The sequence below is a fragment of the Strix uralensis genome, chromosome 7 (assembly GCF_047716275.1).
Source record: "Strix uralensis isolate ZFMK-TIS-50842 chromosome 7, bStrUra1, whole genome shotgun sequence".
NCBI classification, from domain to species: Eukaryota; Metazoa; Chordata; class Aves; order Strigiformes; family Strigidae; genus Strix; species Strix uralensis.
The window spans coordinates 29772435-29793537 of NC_133978.1; the positions used below are offsets into that span (position 1 = coordinate 29772435).

The 21103-nt window shown below is 41.9% G+C and overlaps 1 protein-coding gene across 1 annotated transcript in view; it reads left to right on the forward strand.

Moving 5' to 3' along the window:
- Positions 1-21103, forward strand: part of SORCS3 (sortilin related VPS10 domain containing receptor 3) — a 216492-nt gene that overhangs the window by 145307 nt on the left and 50082 nt on the right. The window contains exons 9-15 of the mRNA XM_074875690.1: positions 2149-2238; positions 5233-5412; positions 7125-7271; positions 7762-7864; positions 12134-12210; positions 12319-12410; positions 17043-17150. Coding sequence (XP_074731791.1) covers positions 2149-2238; positions 5233-5412; positions 7125-7271; positions 7762-7864; positions 12134-12210; positions 12319-12410; positions 17043-17150 — 797 coding nt within the window. The remainder of the gene's footprint in view (positions 1-2148; positions 2239-5232; positions 5413-7124; positions 7272-7761; positions 7865-12133; positions 12211-12318; positions 12411-17042; positions 17151-21103) is intronic.

The following is a 21103-nucleotide window of genomic DNA, read 5'->3' on the forward strand; positions in this document are numbered from 1 at the left end:
GTTCTTGTGATTAACTTGAAGATTGTTGCACTGTTCCCAATGTTAGTTAGTCATCACAGGATTTACAAAGTAGGTAAATATTCATGTCTGCATCTTAAAGATGAGTTGATGACCATGTCTCAGCCCATCAGAAGTGGGTATTGAGCCCAGGGTCCTTACCAAGTAGCCACTGGACACATTTGGTCCTATCTGGACTCTGCTACAAATAATGATCTGGTGCTGAAATCATGAGTGGTGTAAAGTGAGTTCATGTGGCAGAGTTATATCATTTGAGAATTGGGATCTTCCACTGGAGGTCAGAAATATCACTAAGAGGGAATATTTAAATATTCCCTGTGCTATTTAGGTAATATGACCTAGAAGTATGGGATCCTTTGGGCAGTGCATCTACAGTTGATAGACACATACAGTTACTACAAACATGAAGTTTTGCCTTTGAGTTGGACTGAGCGTGAATCAACTGCATATCTGTTCTCTCCTGTGAAAACTTTATTTAGGTGTGGTAGTATTAGATGGGAAAGATATCCTTCAGCAATAACACTCTCAGCCCTTTCACCATCCTCACAGCTGGAGAGCAGGATCCCGAAATGCTGCTGTGCCAGTCCACAGTGCACTTTACATAAAATGAGAGTCAAGTGACTCCTGTTCTCTCCCTGTCTCTGCCACTGGCTTGTTTTGAGACTGAAGGCAAATCACTTTAGATTTTCATGTCTGCGTTTCCCCTTGACTTTAGCTATATGTTGTCTGTATAGAGTTTGTTTCCTGTCTTATGGGTCACTCTTCTGCCTTCTTATGGAGTGTGTGGTATAACGATGGTGGTTTTTTTCTTTTGGGAGCACTTAAAGGCAGCTATGATAACATTACAAGTAAAAATGGGAAACAAGCAGAAGGGGAAGTCTTAGTGTAGAAGCCTGTCCTGTTTTTAAACCTTCCTTTCTTTCCAGTTCTTCAAACTGTCAATAGAAAAGCCTTATCTTGACTTGATTAGATATCAAAATTCATGACCTGTAATAGTGTTCTTCAAATGACAGCTTCTCTAGGGAAAAAAGCCACTATCTAGAGGTGATATCATTGCTGAGTATATAATTGATGCTATAGCAATATTCCATGTAAGCTCATTCTGAAATATCACTGTCAGATAAAAGGAAGCGTATCTAGGAGAGAATCTAGGACCTTTCTGTTAGCTTTATTGGAAACTTAAGAAGCCAACACACGACATTCCGTATAATACATAAGTGCTTTGTGTATTGTTTTATCTTAAAACCTGCAAGACTGCCAAAACAGCAGAATATAGGAAATTCAGCGATGTAAGCCTTGTTGTAGCCAGGCCTGAAATGGTGCCAGAAAGAACACCCACAGCAAGAGTAAGTGACTAGTGACAGGTTTAAAATCCCATATTTTACAAATTATCAGGGCTAGATCTCATTGATGCATGGCATTTATGTGTAGCCTTTACAGCTCATTCAGTCCATAAAACTGCAGATTTGGATGTCTATCAGATCCTCCCCACATCCTCATTCAGAGACAGTATGATTTCAGAGAAACCAGTTTTATAGCGATAAAGAGCATCTAAGAGCTTAGCTCCAGCTTTCCAAGAGCACATTCATTGCATTTACTGTTTGCATTAAATGGTGCTAGTGTGGATCTCTGCTGTTAGTCACTGTAAAAGGTTGTTGGAAGACAAGCCTGGCCCTAAGGGACTTATCGTGCAAACCGACAAGACTGAGAAGCAGCAGAGAAAAGAGGTATTATCTCCTTCTTACAGGAAAGGAAAAGAAGCACAAAGACTTTAAATGATTTACCCAAAGTAGTCGTGCTGGAACCATCTGATGAAAGCAGATCACCTTCTTTCTTCCACTCGAGACCTTGAACTTTATACCCACTTTTCCCTTTTTCCTAAGGTGTTAAAATCATGCTGGATTTAAAGCATGAGAGACAAAATGGAAAGTTCAATAGCACAGCTTAAATAAATAATGCTTCAGCCCTCTCAAGTCTGGGTTTTCTTTGGAGTTATATGGATGCTTTTAGGGACAGCTGTGGAAGTCATAGAAAAGATATCTGAAAGAAAGGTTGTCAAACCCTCTTAAAGGTGTCAGCATAGGGTTTCTTGGAAGGGTCATCATTCACTTTCTTTTGGTGTTTCCACAGGTGACAGCTGGTGGAAGAGCTAATTACTATGTGTCATACAGACGGGAGCCTTTCGCACAGATTAAATTGCCGAAATACTCTCTTCCTAAGGTGAGTGCACCATTTATGATGAACGCAGACATATATCATCTTGAATAGCACAGCCTGCCCAGTGGTGAAACACCTCGGTGGGGCTCCTCTCTGGGGAGCTCCATTTGTTGTGCTACTTGAATGATCTTTCTTAAATACAGATTTGGGATCTTTACCTCTCTCTGCCTTTGATTAGCAAGCATTTCAGGAAGAACAGTTTTTTTTCCTCTGTAAAGAGCAAATTGGAATGAACAGGCACCTCAGAAAACGGAGCTCAAACCACCTTCTCCTTGACCAGTCTTCTATGAACAGCTTTCCCCAGTCCTACCCTGTTGTCTGTTAACGATTTATCTGTAAGCCTGACTGTGACACTGAGGGTCCTTGAGAACGGTTAGGATGCTGAGCACTGCTGCAGTTTCCATACAGCGAAAGAAGCACTCCACTGTCCCCATCTTATGGCTGGGCATTGCCAAGAAGTCATGGAGGTGGAGTTGTCTCTATAAAGGTGGGCCTTATAGATGCTTTGGACACACAGAACTACTGTGTGATGCTGCTTAGGAGATGATTGAGATGAGCTAAGATTAACACCAACTGGCAAAGCTAGGAGGGAGGGAGGAAAGTTAGTACATCCCATACAACTGTGCCTGGATTTACCTTCTTAGGCCCTAGCTTTCTATAAGATCAAATGGTGCAAGTCTCAGCAAGGAGAATATGTGCCTGGAATTATACTCATATTCCATAGTGTAGTCATTGCTTGGGATTGTGTAGAACAGAAGGGACCAACCTTCCCAGTGCCTTGACTGGATACAAGTTTCTGGGTAGCCTAATGGGCAGCTGAGACTGTTGCTGTTCTTTGGAGCCTCAGAATGGCTGTTGAGGCTACTGTCATAGAGGGCTGATAATCAACAGTAGTGGCCTTCCCTTTCCTTCTACAAGTGAAAATTTCTTGGGATAATTGTAAGATAGTTGACTAGATTTGTCTTGTGGGCTGGATCTACCCTTCTGATTGCCTATGGGATATCTGCAGTTTAGCAGATACAGCATATTTTCTTTAATTTGTATCCGAAAACTTAAAAGTTGTGAGAAATTTGCATCTCAGACTCCCAGTGTTGCACCTCAAATTCTTCCCATTTGGGTTGATCACAGTCCATGGTGTATTGACACCTGCATAGCACAGATATAGTTTCTTTTGTTTGTCATTCCATGCTGGTGGTGTGGGATTCAGAATGTCTGACCACACGCCAAACCTGGAAACCCTGCTGCCGTTTTTCAGGAGAAAAACATTATTTATGCTCCCACCTTATGGATTGGCCTTGAAAGCTGCCCCTCATTAAAAAGACAAGTGGATAGAGAGAATGACTGCCCTATGACTGTCCTGCTTTATTGACTGATGCTGTCACAGGTTGCTAGCCTGTTATAAGATAGATTTGTTGGTGGCCCTGGTTTGGAATTGGTGCACAGTATAAAATCAGGGATACTTTTCTCATTTAAAAAATCAAAAGTACTTTTAAGCTAGGTGTCATGGCAAAGTCTTCTAGCCACGTAAAGGAGGCTTGTTTATGCTGCCCTTAGTCACTAGAACATTTTTGCTGTACAGTAATAACTATACTGTCAGCAGTAGATTAATGAACTCTGCTGGAGTTGTACATATATGAGGCTGGCAATAGGGTAATGCAGTATTTCCACTGCAACTAGTCAAAACAGATTGAAGTCATTGGGTGTTTTGCTTTATTTTCACACTGCTGCAATAGGTCAGATCTGTACTTAATCTTTAAGGAATTAGAGCTGTTGAGCAAGAACAAACTTCCTGGTTTGGTCTTCCTTCATTGAGGGAAATGGCAAATCTCCCACTGATTGTGCTCACTGGGGCAGAATTAGGACCTCAAATGTTTTTTCTCTCCATCCCATGCTGATAGGCTATGTTAGCTCTATTAGAAATAACCCCATCTAATTAACCTCAACTTTTCATCTAGGTACCTCCCACAGAAGATTAAGTTTCCGCCTAGGCAAGTTGGGTATACTGAGCTGATCTTCCCCCATATATTCTTCCCAAAAATCAGGTCACTCAGTCCTTTGGGAGACTTCCAGAAGTATGGTTTCTTGATGCAGAAACAGTGCAAGAAATTAATCAAGGGTCCTTGCCACCCTGGGGAAATTTTAAATAGATACAAATAGATAAATGAAGTCCCACATAACCACAGTGATTTTGCTTTTAGCTGAACCAGTGTTAGTTTGTTCAACAACAGTGGCAAGGATGAAGTGCTTCAATACTCATCACCACCCTGGAAATCATTTCCATGAAGCTGCTTTAAAAGAATACTGAGAAAATACACTGTCACATCTCTTGATATTAAAACTAAATGGGGAAACCCTTGCTGGACTTTCATATCTTGGTCAGCAGCAGGAATCCAACAAAGGTTAGTAGGTGGATTATTTGATAGCCTGCATAGGGTGGGATAATAGATCTCAGACAAATACTCAATTAAAAAGTATGTTATTAAAAATCACTACCAGCATTAGATCAAACTGATCCCTATACCTCAGCTTCAAATAAATGTGAACTCCCAGTTTTTTTGAAACTGGTTCTTTACAAGTTGGAAATACAAGCTTGTTAGTTCAGCATGTGGATGGAATTGTCACTGCTTTTAGCCTGGTCCTACACCATGCTTAGTGACTATGAGGACATCAGGCTCCAAGGTTTTGAATCTTCCGAGAGTGATAAAACTGACTTTCAAATTTATAAATAAAAAATGAAACTGGATGAAATTCCTTGAAGCTACCAAAAATGAAGAACACAAAACCCCTTCGCCCAGCTGGTGATCATTAAAAAAATGAAATGCAGAAAAGTCACAATGGTGGTAATTTATTGGCTTGCTGTAACAGAAAATTGTTTAACATACCTATAATTCATGCTCCATCTCCATTCTTCCATAAGTCATGGTAATTACTACATGTCCCAAAGGGCAAAGAAATACTGAGATCCTCAGTAATAGGCCTTTTGTCTTCTTTTAACAGGACATGCATATTATCAGCACAGATGAGAATCAGGTGTTTGCAGCTGTTCAAGAGTGGAACCAGAACGACACGTACAACCTGTATATCTCGGACACCCGAGGGGTGTACTTCACCCTGGCCTTGGAAAATGTGAAAAGCAGTAGAGGATTGGAGGGGAATATCATCATTGACCTTTATGAGGTATGTAGTAAAGGTCACCCCACAAAGAACAGCACCTGCTTGCTAGTTCAAGCAAGTGTAAATCTCTTACCAGCCTTTCAGGATCTTCATTTGTTTTGGGATCAGACCAGAGGCGTTTACTGGATTTGATGCTGAGCTAACTCATGTGGGAATAGATGCAGTGCGTTCTGTTGCAGGTGTGACAAGGTGGTTGCTTTCAAGTCACTGACTGGGTAGCTATGTGGCATTTCTGAAAGGGAAAACCATTATCCTTCTGTTTTTCACCTTGGACAGCTAGAGACATGAGCTTGCAGGCAGGGAATGTGGATTCCACCTTTGTGAGCACTGAGCAGTTTATGAATTATATGAATTTGCACAGATATAACAGCTACCCTGGATCATCTTCCATTCTCATTTTTCTGCCAGGCCTTTCAGCCTTGGCCAACAGCAGTCCATTCAGAGCAGTTGATCCAGTTCCTGGTTTCTTCAGATCATTCTAGTTTGGGTATGTCATAACTCGTTGGATGAAAGGTCTGCTGAGATTCAGGGCTCAGTGCTTTGCCAGTAACAAACAACTAATAGATAATACTAATAGTAATAGCTGCAGGCTGACTTCTGCATGGAGAAATGTTTTTGCAGTTACATGTAGAAGTTAGGATTATACATTTATTTATTTCAGCCAGAATAAAACCCATTTAACATCATCATCATCAATTTGTTTATAAAAATCCAGGTAGTTTAAGGCAGTAAGAGAAAACTCACAAATAACGCATGGATCAGTATGAAGGGCAGGGTTTACATTTTATTTTCACCTAGTTAGATATATTTTCCTGCCTCTGGAAGAAAGATCTATTTCTGTGTTGTGATGAATCAGCTAAAATAAACCTGCCTCATCTCCCATTCCTGGGCAAACTCTGTATTTCCCACCTGTGTATCATAGATTCTTTACTATTAAATGCTGATAGAGATTTTCACAGGGTCATTCAAAGGGTAGTGTGACTCAGGGGGCTTTAGAGTAGAAGGATTTGCATCCTGACTGTTGCCAGGAAGTTGCAGATTTGCAGCAATTTCCTTCTTCCTGTGTCACTTTTACAGCTGTGCAAGAGACCAGACTCAACATGAAATCTTCCTGGGGACATTTAGACAGAACCATATTCTGCTGGAATGGGTTCTGATGACAAAAATCAAAACATTTGGAACAACTGGGTTGATTTTGACAGAATTTGGGAGTGGAAAGAAAGTGAGGAAATCAAGTTTGCGAAACATTGGAGTTTCAGTATATTCAGGATTTTCATCTTTTGTATAAAAGAAAAAAAAATACCACACAAAAAGATCCCACACTGCTTCTGATGTGACCTGCTGTCTCCCATGTTATGCCAATCTGGGAAGGGAGTGGAGCAGACCACATCCTCAAGCTCACAGAGCTTGTGTGTGACATGGTGCATGCTCTACCTTCAAGCCCATCATCAGCCTGTCCACAAGCACTGAAGGAAATCCAGAAGTGTCCTGTTTCCTAGGGATTTGCTCTGTGATCATCCTTGTCTTTTTCTTCCAGAGAGGAAGACAGTGCAAGGCCTTTCAGCTGAGCAGGCATCATTCACAGTCTTCAGAGGCTGGATTGAAATGACTTTATTGCTTTTTCAGAAACCTTCCACTCCTGAGGGTGCTCAGATGAGCCTTAATTTTGGCCTGTTCTTCCGATGTATTTTTTCATCTCTCTCCATTTTTCCTAGGTAGCAGGGATCAAAGGCATATTCCTGGCTAACAGGAAGATAGATGACCAAATCAAGACTTTCATTACCTACAACAAAGGCAGAGACTGGCGTTTGCTGCAGGCACCGGACACTGATCTAAGAGGGGATCCTGTAGTTTGCCAGCTGGTGAGTGGCAGACCTTTTCCAAAGCACAACTGACTCCTTCAGAGCTGCTTATTTTAGTCACTGGATTAACAAAACTCTGCCTGTGTTTTTTCTCTTGACCTGCTGGGGGTTAAGTGAATTAAGTAGATTTCTTTTTCTATAGCTTCCTAGATTTTAAGGGAAAATTCTGACTATCTTTTTTGACCTTTTTTATGGAAGATAAGTCAGAATAAGAAAGTTTCTGGGAAAAAGTACTCTAGATCAAATTGTTGTTAAAAACAAGTGAAGACATGCTTGCTTGTAATGCAGCGTTCCTGCTTCTCTTCCTCTCAGCTACTTTTATGATGTTTATTCAGAAAATGAACATATGCTGCTATTTGTAACAGTGCTAAGAGCAGAGGGGTCATTTTCAGAAGGATCAGAGCATCTGTGTGCAGTCACCAAGGGTTCCTCTGATATTTAACTTGTTGTGTATTAAAGCTTCTGCCTTTTGTTTGTTTCCTGTCAACAGCCATTTTGCTCATTGCACTTACATCTGCAACTCTCAGAGAATCCATATACTTCAGGAAGCATTTCCAGCAAAGAGACAGCCCCTGGGCTGCTAGTGGCAACAGGTAAGAACGTAAGTGCTTCTCACCACTCACCCATGCCTCACTGGGAGCCTGAGAGTATAGAGGATGTTTCCTGTTGGTGTAAAAGCTTTCAGTTCTCTTTCTGCGCATGTTGAGCTAATTCACATTAACTCCCATTTGCTATGGGCTAGGAGAAGGCATGTGGCTCCTGACTTCAAAAAAGGTAATGCCTGTCAGGTATTTGTTGCTCTACAGTAACCCATATGCAGGTCTAAGCCCACACCTGAAAGGGATCATTACCAACTGGCATTACTATCTCCACTCACTTGACATCATTACAACCATTGATGTAGGTGTCTACCTGCTTGCTGGATTACCATGAATGAGAATAGGATCTGTAATTATGGCTACACTCCTAGGAGGTCTGAGTACCTTCCACCTTTTGAGTAGCAAGCACAGAGTTGACAGAAAGCCTGTCAGGTGAAGCCTGGACTTCATGATTACCTGTCTTGTGCATGGCACCTACTTTCAACACTATATTGCTCTAAGACTAGCAACACTTCATCAACACTGCATGGGTCATTGTTATTTCGGGTTGTTCTGCAAAACAGTGCTTTGGCAGGTTGTGATGTTTTAATGGCAACCTGCTACAGTGCTTCACAGTGGCAATGACTGACCCACTGTAATTAATCTGACAACTATCACAGGCCCTGTGTGCACACAGCATACAGCTTAGTCAGGATGGATGGGGCTACCAACCACATTCAGAACTCCCACAGTTCTATGGGAGCTACTGGGCTAACAAAGTGCATTCTGAATGGCTGGTGCTATTGAAAGCTGGCCTCTGAAGCATGCAGGCTGTCCTGCCTTTTCACAGGGAGGCTTCTACGTATGCTCAAATATGTCCAAATATCTTAACCATTCTTTCTAAGGCTCAATTTATCTACTTTGTCCTGTTCAGCCTAGTAGTGGCTTGCAAGTGTGTCATGTTAGCATATTGCCTATATGAATTTACACTCTTTCTTCCAACCATTTCCATTCTCATGTCCTTCTGTTCTTCCATGTGTCTGTCAGACTAAGCCAGAACCTGAGAGACAGGTTCCCTTCATGACATTTATATCTCAACAAGGGAAACACCATGTGATTTCCAGTTCACCGATCCAGGAGAAATGGAGCAAGATAATTTAGTTTAAACCTCCAGATCTTCCTATGCATAGCCAAGTGGAGTCATCACTTCTGGCAGGTCACACTTGCTAGATGGATGCTTAGGAGCAAGCCCTACTCATGATGCTGTGATTGCAGAGGCTTTTTTTCTTTAACCTTTTAGGAAGCAAATAGCAGAACAGTGAGATTCTAGGCATTGATCTAAATTGTTAGTAAATTAGGTTCTTTTCAAGCTGCCAGTGCATGGGATGAATGCTTTCCCAGTCTAACAATTAACCTTTAAATGGCAGAATATAATTTCTGCCTTACTGCTTTGTACAATAAAAAGCTTAACCTGTTGGGAATATACACATCTGTTTCCACTAACCAGTTTCACAACAGGAGCATCTTACCATGTTGGTGAATGTCTTCCAGGATAAGCACTGCAACTTATTCTCACAGGCATTGGCTGCTCAAACAATCTGTGTCTTACTCTTTGATTTACAGTGGTACATTTCCAGTGATGGTTGGAAACTCGGACTCTTGATATGGGGACAGAGGTTAGATTCTTGCAAAGGGAAGAATTATGTTTTAGCATCTAATTGTACAGCTGCCAAATGCTTTTGACTTCTTTGGGACTTAGTTATGTTTGGTGGGGTCTGAATCCATGGAGCTGAAAAAAACTAGATGAAGAGAATGAAGAAAATAATGGAATAAGTTTGCACAGGAAAACAAACAGAAAGAAGTGATAGCAACTGAATCTCACCTTTTTACTCTCTTTCCTTGCCACAGTCTGGAAATCCCTGTTTGGAAAGTTGTTTTTCCAGTTTTGATATTTAAAATAAGATGATACAAAACTTAAGCTTCTGCCTCTAAGTCAGTTTCTAATTCTTGAGGGCTTCCACTCATGATAAGACACTGGGCTAAACAGACCTTTTGACTGACACACTAGATTTGTCCTTGTGAACCTGGATGTTCCTATAGACTGTCCTGTATGGTTGCCCACGGCAGGTTTTCCTTGTAGCTTCATCTGAAGCAGCTGGTCACTCTTGCCGGTGTCAAGGAAGAAGATTAGGTAGATGGACAGTGTGACATTTTCTATATCCTGAGCACTTATGGAAAAGCCTTTCTTGAATGCTTCCCTGAGCCAGAGTTTTTATTTTTTGAAACAATGCTGTCACAACAATGTGGCTAGTTGGATTCCATGATGGTGACAGAGTGTCAACCTGCATCTGGGTTTTAATTTATCATTTTCCAGCATTAAATGTCAGAAATCTAATTAACATTTTCATTAGTGTGTTTTTATTATGCTCTTGTTGATGCTACAGATGTGTAAGAGTGCCACCTCTCCCTTTGCTATTTTTGAAGAAAAAATATTAGTTCTTCCTTCCTTCCATGGAAATTACACCTGCTTTAAAAAGCCTCATTTGGAAGGTACAAGAGTGGCTCGCTGGGTAAAGAAGTCATGGGCTTAGAACAAAGAAGTCATGGGTTTGACCACAATATGGTGGCTGTGGGCCATTATCATTGGGAGGCCTTCTGATTTGTCCGTGTTACATCTGCCTGCTTCCTACGGGGCAGAGGTTCATACCACCAGAATCCCACCTAGCACTGATTGAAGGTACTGTTGGTAGACCAGCAGAAAAAACTGTTTCTGGATGACTGTGGTAGCTTTACCCTGAACCACTGGGTGCTTTGGGATATGGGGAGGTGAAAACATATTAATTTAAAGCAGACCTGCATTGTTCAGTGAGCCTGGTGTTTCTGGCAATTTTAACTCTGGAAGCAGAAGCAAGATGCTGACCTTGGGGCAGTGTGGAGAATAAACTAGTAAGATCTATTCATTGCTTGTGCAATTTTTTCAGATATTGGGCAACTTTCTCTTGCAACTATTGGTGGATGCTCAGAGGTTGCAGAGGGCTGGAGATTTAGTCCAAGTTCATTATTTACTCTGTATTAAGGTTTATCACTGTAACATTTGAGGTCCTCTCTGTCATCTCAGGTGAGGGACCTTGGAAAATGCCCTGTTTCAAGCTCTGAGGTAGTGTCTCCAAGTGGTGTTCTGCTTTGCTTTCTCTATGTATGGTTGAAGTTGATGTTTGAGCTTTTCATTGCATTGTTCTGATGTGTGGCATATCCATTCCCTAATACATGGTGAAGGCAGAGTAGTTCATCCTATAAGGCAGTCAGCAGAACAGTTTCCATCATAATGGAAGTTACAAGATTAAAATTAAGAACCGTACCAAATAACCAGTAAGTTTAAACTCACAGTTTGGGACAGCTAGGTCAATAAGAACAATCAACATAGTCTAGAACGCTGTTCAGTCTGGTCTTTACCTCTCTGCTGCAAAATCATTTGACCCACCTTAATTTTCTGAACTGTTTCTGCCCCTAGGTGAGGTTCATATCTAAGCAAACAAGGTTTCCTTCAAGTGGAACTTATATTTCATTACATCATAGTTCTCATTAATTGCAAACCATTCGTAAACCCAGGAAGAAGCTTTGTTTATTTGACTGCAGGTTCTGAGATCAGTTATGTGTTTGAGAATTTTGACAGAATCTTGAATAGACTTTCTAGCCCCATAATCATAGGCTTCAGTGGGGCCTGGGTTTCACCTTTAAAGTCAGCTGTATGAGTAACTTCCCTTTGAATGCTCTCCTTTACACAAAAATTAGAAACAAAGGTAATTACCTTATCCTTAACAAAGACTGGCAGATCACAGAAATGCAACTCACCAGCCAGAGCACAAAGACTACAAGTTCAGAGAAAAACGTATATGGAATGAAATACCCGGTAGCTGGGGACAGTGGCCACTATTCTGCTGCCATTCTGATGATTTTTATGCACCAAATGGGCATGGGGTTTCACATGCAGATTTTTGAGTATTAGGTCCTTGACTAGAATAAGCTTGCCTTTAGTGGCTTGCAATTATGGACAATGCTATCTGTTGGGAAAATAAGCCAACAATACTGTTTCTCCCCAGTGTCAGTTTGCAAATGGCACAGCTTTTGTAAGTGAATGTTGCCACCTGACCATGGTGTTGTTTTTAGATGAAAATAGAATCAAGAACAGCAAAAAAGCACTGGTTGGGCCAAGTAATTTTGGTTTCTTGGAAAACTGTAGTTCTGTGTTCATCCTTACAAGAATGTCTGACACTTATGTTGCAGGCAATATTGGCTCTGAGCTCTCCTACACTGATGTTGGCGTGTTCATCTCTCCTGATGGTGGAAATTCCTGGAGACAGGTATGTTTTGCAGAGTGAAGGAAAGCATGGAGCCTTTTGCTATTCTTCTTCTGAGTCTTGCCTTCCCAGTGTAGTGGAGCACTCATGCAGTACCTAATTTGTTTGCAGATCTTTGAGGAGGAATACAACGTGTGGTTTCTGGACTGGGGAGGGACACTAGTGGCCATGAAACACACATCAGTGCCCATCCGGCACATGTGGTAAGGAAACTTGTTACTTTGAGAAGATTTCCTGTTGTGGATAAGCTGACAGTTGTGCTAATATCTTTTGCATCACCTGGTCAACATCTGCTAGTGTCGACAAAATAAGCAAATGAGATCATTCTTATCTGTGTTTTACCATCATGTTAGTTCTGATGATAAATATAATGATTATTGTACCATTTTATAAATATAATGGCTTTATAAATGGCTCTATACATAATCACACACATATATGAGTTATTCTTTGCACTAGTAATGTACTATGAGACTTCAAGTGAGGTTTCTTTCCCACAGACATGTATATACTGAGTGAGAAGTCATCCTTTGTGCTACAGATATTTCTGAGATGATGTGTGTCTCATTTCTGCTTTTTCTTTACAGAATTTAGTGTTAAACAGGTAAGACAGATAGAGGGAGGGAGAGGGCAGTAGGTGTTGGTAAGGACAATAAAGATATGTTGCTAATGTCACTGTCTCCTATAGGATTTCACTGTCAATTTCCAGAGTTACAGTGGTGGCAACTGAATAGAGTTGGAGGCAGAATAGGGCAAAATGATTTCTCAGCTGAAGATACTGTTTTGCTATAAATGGGTTATAATACTCTAAGCACTAAAGATGCCGTTCAAAATTATCCTCTCCTTAGCCTTTGCCCCTCTCACTCCCGCACCAGCTAAGCATTGGAGAGAGGCATTCTGAAATTCAGAACTAACCTTGTTTACAGAAAATGTGTGTATTAGCATCACCTTCAGTCTCTGGTCTTGAGTGGAAGAGGGGCATGGCTAATGGACTGACCTACCCAGCTTCTAATGTTGTTTAAAAGTGAATCAGTTAGAAATAGCCTTCAGAGACAAGATTTGTGTTCCTGTCTGCAAGATTGAGTTGTCTCTCAGCTTGATGGTGCTAAGCACATGTCTATCTCATGCTTTTCAGGCGGAAGAGGAAATGTGGCCTTCAGTCAAATAGAAAAAGAAAGCAATGGTGTTTGGCAGCAGTGATGAGGTGTTAAGGTCTCCTCTACCTGAGTCATTATTGTACAAAATCCTTCAGTTAAATTACAGTCATTCAGAAGCTAGAGACCTCAAGACAGGCTGTCTTTACCCATCACAAGCTTAATGTTCCAGAGATGTACCTTAAGAACATTAATGGCTACTTTTTCAATATGAAAAGCTTCTGGACTTAATATTCCTGCCCTGACAGATGACTCTGGGATGACTGCAACATAGATTTCTGTTAAAGTCTGAATATGTTGCATCTGAGCACATTTCTTTACCACCTGAGCTAAAGAAATGATTACTTTAGTTTTGGTGTGATAGTGGATGGTTAACCACAGGATGTATTGGCTCATATTCCAAAGGCTTTGTAATTTTTCTAGGATAGGGGCACCACGTGTTCTCTATGAGGTCTGTGCCCCCATGTGGGATTGCAAGCAAGTCATTATATGCAAAGTGAGGGCTGCAATCTTTGTCTTGCTTTTTAGTGTTCAGGAAACAGGTTGTTTGTTTTATCATAAGGAAGCCTGTTGCAGTCGTAACTTAATATACATAGCCATACTGAGACAGGGTCAGAGGTTAGTCTAGGCAAGCATCCTCTTGCCAACAGCCTCCATAACTGGACATATAGAGGAGAGTAGTAACAGGGTAGACCCACAATGATGCTTCCAGCAGACTTCAGCTTTCTGTCTGTGGTTAGAATGTGTTGTTGTGTCACTAGAAACATTTGCCTCTGATAGGTAACTCAGTCATGACTATACCTGAAGTGCCCTCAGGAAAGAGGACATCAAGACCATGTTGAAGTCTTTACACCAAACCAGGTATGAGCCAAGGCAGGAGAAGTGTGTGATAGCCAAGGGTAGGTGTCACCAGCAGTAAGTACACCAGGCTGTGGCAAGTTTTGCTCTGGAAGAGTGAAAGGTGAGCCATTTACTAAAAGAGCTGTAGATCATGTATTAACAATTTATTACTATATTATTCAACGCAGGTGTAACTGTTTTAATTGTACCTTACCTTGTGAAGGCTCTTTGGACATAAAAAGCACACTACATACAAGTGCCTGTGCTTAGACTCTGGGAAAGATTTGGTTACAGGCTGACTTTCCATAGCAGCTGAGAGCCCAGTTCACCTTTGTTTAGTTTGCAGAGGTTCCTTTCAGATGTTCTCCTTTCCACTGAGTCTCATGAAATGGCATGTGCAGTGCTATGAGTGCCCCACCCACTCTATTAAATGAGTAGTGAATTAGAGCTGTTATCAAGAAGGTCCAACAGGTTTCCTCCAAAATTGTACCCTTAGGGGCTTTGGAATTTGGTTCATATTGCCTCAGTAGGCACCTGTTTTATGGGCAGGAGTGGAATAGATTAAAGGGTACATGTATATCTATTAGTTCTCAGGCTGAGACATTGTACAATAAGGTTCATCCTGGAGAAAAGAGGGCCGGGTAATTGAAAAACCAAGAGAACTTTAGCTAAGCTAATGAAGCATGCTGTTCCCCAGAAATTGAAATGCTATTTAGATAAATCAGCATGCAAGCAGAACAGCATACAAATGTACAGGTATATGGGAAGATACATACATTTAAATAAATAGATTTAGGGCAGATAAACTTTTTGTATGCTGTTGTACTCCCAGTTTTCTGTCTTCGGTCTATAGTCAGCTTCCTAATCTGGAAGATGTGCATTGTGAGACAGTTGAAGGTATTTTGCTAGGTGCTGTGAGAAGCAGATACTTAGGGAATGGTGACTGCAAGCCTTGGCACATTAGACATCTGAGGTTGGTGTAAGCTGTTGTTTACAATGCATATTACAATGGCCTCCTGGTCCTTTGGTAGCATCTCAGATAGTGTCCCCGATGCTGCCTACTTGGAGTGGGGAGGATTCAGTTCCCAGCAAGGCGCTCTCAGACAGATCCAGGTGCTCAGATGCATGTACACATGCACACACGTGCATGCATCCCACCCAAATTTCCTCTCCTAGAAAACAGGGTAAGCTTCTTTTTTAATCTTACTTTAAAATGAGAAGTCTTTCCTGCTATTCAGAGAAGTAGTTTGTGCCATGATTGTCTCTTTGGTAATGTCCATCGAGGGTAATCTGTCAGCCTTCACAGCACAGGCACCTCACAGAATTACAGAGAACTCTAATGACCCTGCTGGGAGAGGATCAAATAATTTTATAGCCAGTAAACCTTTGCGCTTCTCTGTTTGTTCTTCCTTTGCTGGTATAATTTGGAGCTGAAATTCCAAGCAGAAATTGTGTGGAGAGTCTGGGGGCAGAGAGAAACTTGGTTGTTTTTAGAACTGTTCATGGGCAGCAGCTCTGGGAGCTGGATGCTGACAACCTGCAGGTTGTCTGTCTTACCTGCAGCTGGGTGTGCACACCCTTCTCTGGCTGTTTTCTGTGGTGTTGTCGGCACAGGCTATCGAGGTGACATGAGGACTGGTAGATCACTGAGGGCTGGGAAGCTTAGAGCCCACTGAGGTCCCTGGCACAGTAGGGCAGGATCTCACAGCCAGGGCCCATCCTACCACCCCAGCTAGGAGCAGGGCAGCCCCAGCCCTGGGTGTCAGACAGCTCACGGGGAACAGGGACAGGCCGAGGCCAGGCTGGGACATCAGCCTGGGTGTCAGGCCCATGGCCAGGCAAGGCTGTGTCAGAGCTGGTGTCAAAGGGGCTCCTGAGCCATGGATGGGGTGGGGGAAATCCATGAGGGAGGCTGGGAAGTGGCACTAAAGGCAGAGGCCACCGGAGTCCTGACCCAGTTTGTCTGCTGGTGTAGTCTGTTAGCCTGTTCATTCACTTATTCCTTTGCAGTTGTCAAGAGATAGATAGGTTGCTGGGGTGTAGCTAAGAGCGGGTTGGCTAACCCTCCTCTGCTAATCTAAAAGCCTGCTGTACTAACTCTAATTCAACCAAGACCTTATCAGCTGGGTTAGGATACATGTGCTCTTTGATAAAAGCAGAACGTGAGGTGCACAGTGGTTGTGGCTGGGGACAGATGATCAAAAACCACTGAATGACCATGGCTTGTCACTGACAGTGTGAACACTCTCAGCCTCTAAGAAGGAAAATGCCTTAATTTTAACCAGCATACAACTTTGCTCAGAACTGTAACAGGCAAAGAGCACCCACACTGTGGCTCGGTTTGGCCTCCTTCCTCTACCTCTCTGTAAAATGGAGACTACCTCTGAGATAGTATGCAAAAAAATATTAATAGGGCTAGAGAGAGCTAATGTAGCTAATGCCATATGGCATTGATACACGCATGTGTGGAAATGTCCCATGGCGTTGACAGCAATAATCATGCATTCAGGCCAGGGCTGCTTATGCTCAGTGATGCCTCATGTGAGGTGCTGTTGGAGGTCCAGAAACAGGACTTGGCAATGCCTCTTGATCCCTTGAGGTCTGATGTACAGCTGGAGCAAGTATATCCATGTCTTTATTGCCAGTGTTTATACTTTTTAAGACTTTGATCTTTCAGAGTACACCAAGAGCATGAATTAGTGGGCTGGGAAATGGCAAAGATTGGTGCTTGTCTATAAATCTAGCTGCTGGAGCTTGCAGACCTTAGCCAACATTTAATTGCTGCAGTTGCTCTAGAGTAAGTCGTCTTATGTGTATAAATCTTGTCTGCTTCTATCCCAGGGTGAGTTTTGATGAGGGAAGATCCTGGAGTAAATACAGTTTCACATCAACACCACTTTTTGTGGATGGATCCCTTGTAGACCCTGGCATAGAGACCCAGATAATGACGTAAGTATAGCAGCTCTTAACTTTTTTAAAATGTGATGTCAGAAGGGATGCATGGAGATCCCCAAGTGCATGGTGAGCCTCATGGTGTGTAGCACAGCATTGTGTAGCTACACATATGGTATTTCATGAAGGCATGGTGCTGTTTTGTGGTTTTTGCTGATGGTCACAGACCCAGGTGGAGAGTCCATGCATCATGTGGCAAACAGATGCCCTGATCTATAGTTGGCAACAGTCTGTCTTGGAGTAAGAGCTTGGACTAGTGACATCCAGAGGTCCCTTCTCATAAATTGCTGCGATTGTCTTCCTTGGATCTGATGGCCCAGGGACTGCAGTGCTCTTCAGAAGTCCAGAGATCTTTATGGTTGCACCTAATGTCAGTTCTGCCCTTGCTCCGGTTGTGCAGCTTGACTGTCTTTTTGAGATTGCTGTTGTTTGGGGATATATGAATATCCCCAAACCTTGTTGCTTGATATCTGCATTGTGGACTGTATGTCTGGTTTTAGCTCAAGCAAAAGGTGCTCTCAGTGTGCAAATGCAGAGCTGAGCTCAGAACAACCTTCCTGGTCTGGGATGTAGTATGCTATGATTCACCCATGCCATGGAAAGAAGAGACTGGCTTAGCACTGAAGGTGCTTGGACCTTCTTCCTCCCAAGAGTACTGAAGCACCGGGTAAGGCTGGTGGAATTGGTGGAGTACTATTGGCCCAAGAACAGGTCAGGATCTGAGTTTAACCACTAGGGGAGAGAGGGAACTTTTTAAATTCAAAGGAATCTTTGAAAAGTCATCCGACCTCTTGCACAAAGCAGATCAGAGCACTCTGCTCTGAGATTCTGAACAAAGCAAGGACTAGATGCACTGACTTTGTTGCTTGAAAAAGATCAAAAAGCAAGGTGGCTAAGATGCCTTAGACTGAGGCATGACTGAGAAGCATATCTGCAGTGGCATGAAGGAGTGCTTATGGTTAATCACATCAGACACTGTTGCAGCACTCCAACTCGGGCAGGAGATATACTGTGAATGTCGCCTTGCAGTTAGTTTGCGTTTCCTGCACCTGCACCTGAAGTTCCTGCATATTTTTGCTACTTGCAAGAGAAAAGAGATTCAGGCCCAGTATATTTTCTTCTAGGCTTCAGTCCATCTGCCTACTTATTTGGCAGAAATGTGTAGGTGGATCTCATTGCTGGTGTCACAGGTAGTGACAGACTGAGAGTAGACTGCTGGGTATGCTTGTCATCAGTTTCTGAGGAAGCTTGGATCAGATAACAGTTGTGTTTCTTGCACATTTCTGCTAGTGATTTGAATTTATTCCAACTGGATTGTGTGATTTGTGTTGGTATACCTTTGAAAAACCAGACTGACATCAGCCTTACACAAACAGAAGTGACTGTGTGGTGAGGAGTGGTCTGTACTTGCAGTTGAGCTCACCTTAGCTGTACAAAAGGAGCTGGGGGGAAATCCTCTTCTGGCAAAGGGTTATTTGAGCTGGCTTCTTTGCCATCTACACCATGACAAAAGAAGTGTGTTGGTGCTGTAGTTGTGGGAGGATCAGGAAGGTGTAGCCAATTCCTGTATAGCCCATCTGTATCACCTGTGCTAGTGTCCTAGGAAGGCCAGGCTAAGTAATTATGGTTGTTCTTTATGCCTATAAAGCATAGGAGTGGCACCCTTGTTTCCCAAACCGTGCTGGGGCAGGATGAGGCAGCCTCTGTGTCTGTCACAGACATCTGTTGAGATTTTATTGCAGTAGAGGTGGTATCAATTCTGATAGGGTTGCTAGTTTTTTCTTCACTCCAAAACTGTGCCTTGGCTTTGGCTTTTTCCTCATGAAAGTAAGTGCTTGTTTGTGTAGAAGAATATATCTGTTCATCTGCTACCTTTCTATCTGCAAATACTGCCCCTATTTTTGCAAAGAGCAAAACACAACAGCATATGATATACCTGTGAGCCTTTTCATAAGACTGCTGTGAGAATCCTGTTGGGGAAATACATGCCAATCCTCAGCTAAAGATTAGAGCCTGCATTCTGTTCAGTCTACACATCCTTCTACAAATGCAGCAATAATGTGTCACTTTCGGTGTTGGTTAATATGGTGTTTTTCTGTGAAATTCTTTGTGCAGTGCACAATGTGTATCACTTTCCAACCACACACACATGCAGACACACACACACATACACGTGAAGAGAGATGGATCTGAGCTCAAATAAATCTACACATCAGCACCTTCATTGAAATCAATGGAGCTAATCAGTTGCAACTAGCTATGGATTTAGCCCATTTACTTTATAAATCAATGCAGTTTTCTTTTGAGATGAAACATGCATTTTAAATCTAAGGTTATTGTTACTTACATTTTTGTAGTCTTCTGATGGAGAATGTAGGAAGTGAGTTACCTTGCTGAATATTGTGTATCAGCTTTGTTGAGAGCTAGCTCTTTTTCTTTTGAAATCTTGGCAGGTGTATTATTATTGCTATTGTTATTGTTTTTATTATTACTGTCATCATTAGCAATTTTGAAAACTATTCTTAATAGTCTATAAAAGCCATACAAAGAAATTTCACATGATACTTGCCATAAATATTTAGAGAAATTCCTATCCACAGCATTAAAGGAACCGAGGAGGAAAGAGCCCATTTATAAAGCCTGTATGCAAACCATTTCTATGCAGACCACTTAGGTATTTCTCACAATGAGAATTTTAGTGAACTCATCTGTAAGGGCAGTGTAGGATCATGCTGAGCTTGTCGAAGCTTTGGCTGAGAAGAAATCAATGCCTTTCTATTGCTACTGGCCATCCTCTGAGCAAAGATAACACATGGTGGTTGGAGGTACATGGAATTTGTGTTTGCAGGTAGAAATCCCAGTGATTTCAAGAAGCTGATGAGAGGAGCACAACGGTTTGGGATTAACATCCCCCAGCTGACGATGGGATCAGTGGGAGCTCGTAGAGTAGAAGCAGAGCTGAGGCAGAGAGACTAAGACTGTGTTTATGTTTGTGTACCATCAAACTGGGTAGGTTAGGGTCTTTTAAAGATTTGTCTTTCATCCTGGAAAGTACAAGATAGTTCATCTAGTGGTCTCGGCTAATTCCTGTTAGGAAAAATTTCTTCCATTAATTTGTATCAAAGTGGTCTTGTTAAACTACTTCCAAAAAATAATATTCTGAGGGAAATGTGTATTAAATAGTCATTATAGTCCAACTATTATTAATGTATTGCATTATTAACAATATTATCATAATGCTATCTTATTAAAATCAGTATATCAGTAGAATGACTATTATTCCCAACCTTCATTTTGTGGCACATCCTGTGAGGGGCTCTCTGGGCTGTAGGAAGCAGCAACAGTTTTAGCACATGATTTCACACCACTTCATGGCTATTATGTGAGCAGTTGCAGTATCTGTACTGTACAAGCATCCTAGGTGTTCTGGATCTTCTGTGTTTTGTGCTGTGTATACATGTCTTAAGACAGTCCTAAAGAACTTATCAATATGGTAAAATCTGTAGATTTGCATGTAGGGGCATTATATGATTCTGAATATCTTAGTGTACTTTGAATTGGAAACAGCTTTTAGTGGGGAATGGGACAAGATGTCTTGCAGATGTCTGTTCCAACCTAAATTATTCTATGATTTTTTTATTTCATGCTGCTATAAGGGTGCGAGTTATTTCCTTACAAGCATAGCTAAGTGGGATCTGCTAAGAATATAGCTTTGTAGTACCATGAGACTGTGTGAGCTGGTCTAACTTAGAGCTACTGCCTAACCCACTCTCCCTTCCTCCATTCCTGGCTGATCATCCACTTCTGCAGTTCCTTTCACTGTTGTTTTGACACTCATGTCATCTGACAAGATGGTCAGTTCAGCTCCCTTAGTGTCACAGCACTCAAGAGGTGTGTACCAAAGCACATTGCAGTGTTTGGTGCAGGTGTGAGGAAAGCAGCTGTAGAAA